Source organism: Eupeodes corollae, chromosome 1 (assembly GCF_945859685.1).
Source record: "Eupeodes corollae chromosome 1, idEupCoro1.1, whole genome shotgun sequence".
Taxonomy (NCBI): Eukaryota; Metazoa; Arthropoda; class Insecta; order Diptera; family Syrphidae; genus Eupeodes; species Eupeodes corollae.
In genome coordinates, this window is record NC_079147.1 from 32,497,561 (window position 1) to 32,504,433 (window position 6,873).

The 6,873-nt window shown below is 33.9% G+C and overlaps 1 protein-coding gene across 3 annotated transcripts in view; it reads left to right on the plus strand.

The window, feature by feature from the left end:
* LOC129939585 (neutral ceramidase) overlaps positions 1 to 4,105 on the plus strand; it is a 29,784-nt gene extending 25,679 nt beyond the window's left edge. For all 3 annotated transcript variants that reach the window (XM_056047650.1, XM_056047653.1, XM_056047651.1), the window contains exons 2-8: positions 2 to 212; positions 279 to 602; positions 659 to 985; positions 2,403 to 2,612; positions 2,674 to 2,991; positions 3,054 to 3,664; positions 3,730 to 4,105. In XM_056047650.1, coding sequence (XP_055903625.1) covers positions 84 to 212; positions 279 to 602; positions 659 to 985; positions 2,403 to 2,612; positions 2,674 to 2,991; positions 3,054 to 3,664; positions 3,730 to 3,913 — 2,103 coding nt within the window. In that variant the 5' untranslated portion in view covers positions 2 to 83 and the 3' untranslated portion in view covers positions 3,914 to 4,105. The remainder of the gene's footprint in view (position 1; positions 213 to 278; positions 603 to 658; positions 986 to 2,402; positions 2,613 to 2,673; positions 2,992 to 3,053; positions 3,665 to 3,729) is intronic.
* Positions 4,106 to 6,873: the final 2,768 nt, after the last annotated feature.

A 6,873-nucleotide genomic window follows, 5' to 3' on the forward strand; every position in this document is an offset into this window, starting at 1 on the left:
GTTCAGTCTTGAAAAAAACGTCAATTGGATTGGAGTACTTTTGGTGAATTCAAACAAAATTACAAAAATTACAGTTCATCAAAATGGATTCAAAATTATGCGTTTTCCTAACTTTGGGGTGCCTACTACTCATCTTTTGTGTGCAAGTAAATGGCTATAAGATCGGTGTAGGCCGTGGAGACGTCACAGGACCACCAGTCGAAATTGGATTCGTAAGTTTCTTTTTTTTCATACCTTAACTTATAAAATATTGAAAAAGATATCTCACAAATTTCTAGATGGGCTATGCAAGTCTTAAGCAACGTGGCCATGGCATTCATACTCGACAATTCGCTCGAGCATTTGTCGTTGAAGACGATAATAGTCGGCGAGTGGCTTTTGTATCCGTCGATGCCGGTATGATGGGTTATGCTGTGAAAAGGGAAGTTCTGAAACGTCTGCACCAAAGATATGGAGATGTTTATTCGGAAGAGAACGTGGTCATAAGTGGAACACACACGCACAGTGCCGCTGGAGGATTCCTAATGCATCTTTTGTATGATATTTCGATTTTGGGATTTGTTCCACAGACTTTTGATGCCTTAGCCCAGGGTATTTATTTGGTATGTACGAGTATTTATCTAATTTGTGAAATTTTAAAATAAATATTTTCATAAAGAGTATAAAACGAGCAACGGATAATATGCACGAAGGTCGCATGTACCTCTCGACAACTGTGATTTTGAACGCTAACATAAATCGATCTCCTAGTTCATATCTCCGCAATCCTGAAGACGAGCGTGCACAATATGAACACGACGTTGATAAGACCTTGACGCAGTTGCGCTTTATTGATATGGAAGAAAACCTTCTGGGTGTGTTCAATTGGTTTGCGGTTCATGCTACATCGATGAACAATACAAATCATTTGGTTTCGAGTGATAACGTCGGTTATGCGTCTATTTTACTAGAAAAGGAGTACAATACAAATAAAGTACCTGGAAAGGTAAGGTTAAATAATAATATAATATATAATATTAAATATATAAATAGAGAAAAATATTCAAATTATGACAGTTTGCCACTTGAGTAGTTTGACATATAAAATAAATGAACGACATGTGACTTGTACTTAGCGGCAACTTATTTCCGTATTTCATAATTGTATCACCCTTTCAACATGAGACATTTGAAAAGAATGAGTTTAAGCGAGATATAATGGCGAAACGTCAAAATGAGTCACGTTAAAGAAGCCTAATGTGTACAATGGGCTGGTTCTGACAATTTAAGGGACTTCATTTGTAGTCAACTGCATTCATTAAACCTACAGATTAGTTGCGTTCAATCTCGTTTTGGATAGAGTATCTTGGATAGGTGGATTTTTAGAACAAGTTGGATAGCTGTATTGAGATAGCTGTCAAAAAATAAAAACAACTTTCAGCTGTTCACAAACAGCAGAGAAACATTTAAGCTTCGAAGTCAAAATTGTTGTAGGATAAAACATTGAATGGATAATTCAACTGATTCGTCGGACGGATTTTACAAAACGAGAACAAAATAAGTCTTTTTTTAAGTTAAGAAAAGTAGATCATAATTACCTTCTAAAATTCGAAGGCAAATAGCTTCTTCAACATCCTCAAATACAACTTCAACTAACATTTTGTATCTTTTTGTTTATCAACAAATACAAAAAGCTTAAATCAATTTTCAAGTTTCTTGAAATTCAACCATGTGTTGAATCAGCTGTTCTACCAGATACCTACATACCCCAGAAATTCTTGGATACCTTTAGATTGCTTTTTTGAAATTTCAGCTGTTTTTGATCATCTGTTATTTTACTCGTAAAACACTAACAAAAAGTTATTCGGATACCCTATCTGCCATTGATAAACGCAGCTAGTTTGTTTTTCAAGTATCATAAATCTTAAACTTGGAGCTTTACTTCACTAACATCTACATACCTTCAGTTTTGTATACAAAAATTATCAAAAACATTATTGTCTACAAAACACTCCTCAGGCAAGCAAAAAGTCCATATTAACTTGAATTTCGCATTTTAAAGACAAATAACTTATCCCTTATCGAATATGACAGGGAACCAATTTACAGAAACAATTTAATGGAATTATGCAGAAAATAACTAAATTAAAGAGTAGTAAAGTTCAGCTTTCAGTTGAATGAAAAATAATGGATAGCTGTCATTTTGACATAAGTATACTTAACTTGATAGGTAGAGAGATTTTTCTTGGCTAACTTTCCAGTCAATTTTCCAATAAAGTTGCCTTAATTCGAATTAATTAATTTTTTGGCAGCTGGCCAATCAGATGCTAGAAATTTGTCTTACCTTCAAGTCCCTTATGTCTTCTAAACCTGCCCATTAATAACGTAATAAATGTAACAAACAACGCCTTATTAATTTTTAGGGAAAATTTGTTGGAGCGTTCTGTTCTTCTAACTTGGGTGATGTATCACCGAACATTATGGGACCCAAATGCTCGATTAGTGGCAATGACTGTGATTTGTTGTCCTCTAAGTGCGGTCCAAAAGAAGGTGATTGCTATTCCACAGGACCCGGTCGGGATATGTTTGAAAGTACCGAAATTATCGCCAACCGCTTGTATGAAGGTGCTTTGGTAAGATTTTTTTAAATCAAATAAAATTACTTCAATTATATGGCGATCCTTCATTTTTTAGCGACTCCTACACGATAATGGAGGTCGTGAAGTCACCGGTGATGTAGCCTTTATCCATCAATTTCTTGACATGACAAAATACAATGGTTCAGCCTACAACCCTCTGACAAGGAAATTAGACAAAGTTCGAGGATGTCAGCCTGCAATGGGCTACAGTTTTGCAGCAGGTACCACAGATGGCCCAGGAGCTTTCAATTTCGAACAGGGTACCATAACCGAAAATGCTATGTGGAATGCTGTCCGTGATTTTATTGTTCCTCCAACGGATATTGATATTGCATGTCATGCACCAAAACCTATCTTGTTAGCTACAGGAAGGGTACGTTTTCAAGTTTTTTTTGTATTACTATGTAAAATTATTCCAAATCTCGACTGTCTTAGGCGACTTTCCCCTATGAATGGCAACCAAAAATAGTATCGACACAAATTTTGAAAATCGGAGATGTTATTATTGCCGCTGTTCCTGGAGAATTCACAACCATGGCAGGTAGACGTCTTCGGAACAAAGTTCGAGCCGTGGCTGCTGCAGCTGGAGGATCAGAAAATGACATTATTCTTGCCGGATTATCAAATATGTACACAAGTTATATTGTGACCCCAGAGGAATATCAAGCACAGCGATATGAAGCAGCATCAACTATCTTTGGCCCTCACACGCATACAATATACATGGATCAATATGAGAAATTGACGAAATCTCTCATCAAGGGTGAAATGGTTAGCCCTGGACCGGAACCTCCATACATGAATGACCGAATGTTGTCACTGAATACCGGCGTCATTTTTGATGGACACCCAATTGGAAAAGACTTTGGAACAGTTAAGACCGAACCAGAAGCAACGTATAGAATAAATGACACCGTTAAAGTGACTTTCATAGCCGGAAATCCCAGGAATAATATATTCCATGAAAAGACATACTTCGTAGTAGAAAGAAAAGTGAACGAAGAACGTTGGAAGGTAGCACTCACCGACGCCAACTGGGAGACAAGGTACAATAAACAAATTCGTTTGTATGTTCGTAGAACTTAATATATAATTCTTTTGTATTTTCCAGATTTGTTTGGGAAAGGATCTCTTCGATATTGGGCTTTAGTGATTTCCATATCTATTGGAAAATTGGTCCAAATACATTGCCTGGAGAATATAGAATTCGACACTTTGGCAATTACAAGTACATCCTTGGAGGTATATTCCCATACGAAGGAGTTAGCCGCAGTTTTACTGTGCCAGATGAATAAACATTTATCTTTATGCTACCCAAGAGACTGATAAGTGGAAATCCAGACCACTTGTATTAAGCGAGCAGCGGGGCCAAATTTAGAGTAGAAACAAAACAAAAACTACAACGCCGACAATTTCATTCCTTAGAGAGAAGATTGAAGAAGCTTTAATGTAATTTTAGTGAAATACTTGCTTATTTAAAAAAAATATGAATACGAGGAATTTTAAACGGTGTTAGTTATTTGTATGACCTAAAAACACATGTTTTGTAAGTATTTTTTGTCCCTCGGGTAATCCTAAAGTAGGTTGTTTTATATCACGGTCTTTGGTCCCAGCCATTAACTGCCAGTTAATATCAAACTGATTTATAAAAGAATGGGCAGGTTCGGGACAACATAAAGGACTTCAACTGCAACTGCACTCTTTAAACACAATTAATGTTGTGTACTTAATAAATAAAACAGAGTTATAAAGTTCAACTTTCAGATAAATGAAAAAGTATGATCAGCTGTCATTTTAACATTTGTAGACTTGACTTGAGTTATTGGCCAGTTATAGCTATCATTGAAATCCAGGAAAATTTTTGAATCGATATTTGACTATGTTTCTTTCGATTGGACATGAAAATTATATACTGCTCGATCGGAAATCACCCAAAGAATTTTTTTTGAGGAAAAGAAGTTTAATTGCGCATTTGTTTTTCTCTAAAAATGTATTTTTTCTATTTTCCAGACGGAAGTTCATTTTTCTGAACAGCTGATACTTTTCTGTTCATAAGTGAAACGAATCGTTTCACGGATTTGTGTTGCAATTTCACACAATTCGCATGACAGATTTCTGTCAGTAAAAGTTTTTCGGTGGATTTCAATCAGAAAATTTTTTTCAATGGTCGCATTCACAAAGCTAGTGGCTACGTAGTCAAAATTCAACTAGCTTTATGGATGCAAAACTGCACTTACCGGATAAATTTAAGACCAATTAATTTCGCAATTTTATTTCTTGAATGGTACTAATTATGATCTCTTAGCGAAATAACACGATAAAGAAAATTTCAAATGCCAAAGTGACAGCTTCAAAATAAAAATTCTTATTGGAAGCCCGTATATACAAATTCTATTCATTTATGCTACATTTCCATGGTTTTAAGTCACGAGTTCAGTCAAAATCTTTTTTTATGAACTTATCAGGCCTTAAATTTATATCGGAGAAATTGGGCAGGTTCAGGTGACATAAGGGACTTCAAAGTAAGGCAAGTTTCTTGCATCCGATTAGACAGCTGTCAAAAAATTACCTTCCAATTAAGGCAACTTTATTGGGAAGTTGACTGGAAAGATAGTCAAGAAAAATCTCCCTAACTATCAAGTCAAGTCAACTTATGTCAAAATGACAATTGATCATGGTTTTTTATTTAACTGATAGCTAAACTTTATTACTCTTTGATTTATTTATTTTCTGCATAACTTCATTTGATGCTTTCTGTAAAAAAGTTCCTTGTAAATTTGAAAAAGAAAAAAATAATATTTCCTTACAATACAAAACACAAATCGTGATGGACTTGTAGCTTGCATGAGGTGCGTTTTGTAGACAATAATGGTTATGGAGTTTTTGTACAATGAACTTAAAGTAGAGGTTTTTGAAGTAAAGTTCTGAATTTGAAATTCATGACAATTGAAAAACTAACTAGTTGCCTTGGTCAAAATTTACGTTCAAAGAATGAAGTTGCCTTATGAATGAAGCCCCTTATATTGTCTGAACCTGCCCATTCACGAGAATTTACAGTAAAAGAACAAATCTTTAGTAATTTAATTTAATGTCAAAAAAACAACTCATACAATATAATGTTTCACTCAATAATTCAAAAAAAAAAAGCCTCCAATTGATTTGTACGGAAAATTAAGACTCGAAACTTACAATTTGACAAGTTCCACTTTAGACACTACCAACAATGTATGACGTCATTCTAATTATGATCATTCAAAAAAGAGTACTATTTATCTCTTAATAAAATTTCAAATGTTTATTTTGTAGCAGATTTCGGACTTATTTTTATAGAAATAAGACTTTGTTTTTCCCGATCTGCGTGCATTAATACACACTTTTCAAACTTTTTAATAGATAGTATAGTTGGGGAAAATCCTATACCTCGACTTCGTGACAACGTTCTACGGTTTGTGCAGTTGCCAGGCAGGCAAACAAAAAGCTCAAAATATAATTCCCGACATTAAATTTTAAATGTCTTTAATTTTTGTTTTAAAATATCAACTTAAAGTCAAAAACTAATTTACTGAGGTTATCAGATTTACCACTTCACTTTCTTTAGCAAATTTTTGACATGTGGTTATGTTTCTAGTATGTACATTGAGAACAAAAAAACGATCATACAAATTTTGACAGTCCGTTTCTGTGGAGATACATTTTTCTAGTTTTTCAAGTGCGTGCAGATTTTCCATCGATGTGGCATACTACAGTGAATACTACAGTTGTAACACATTTTTAGTTCCTATAAAATATTACCTTTGTATATAAAACTTGAGGCTGATGCAAACGTAAAAAAACAGCTACATGATAATACTATGGATTTTTAAAGACACTATTGACTTTTTACCATTCCACCGATGCAGCAAGCCTTCAAATATGTGTACTGCAATAAATGAAAAAACCTAACAAAACTAAAAAAATAGTAAGAAAATCAGAAAATATTTTCGGAAAACCAAACAAATGATAGTTAAAAGGTACTTATAATTCTTTTTATAGTAAAAATTAATTGAAATTCGGAAAATTATATCACTAATGTAAAAAAAATATTGCAATTAGTTGTATGAACTTCGCGAGGAAATATAAATTAGATTCTTGAAAAAAATGTTTCAAATTGTAGCATAGTAACAAAATTTAAAAATAAAGAAGATAATAATGCTTTAATTAGACTTGTAATAATATTATGGGACGCTGATGCAAAAAAATAATATTACAAAGATGA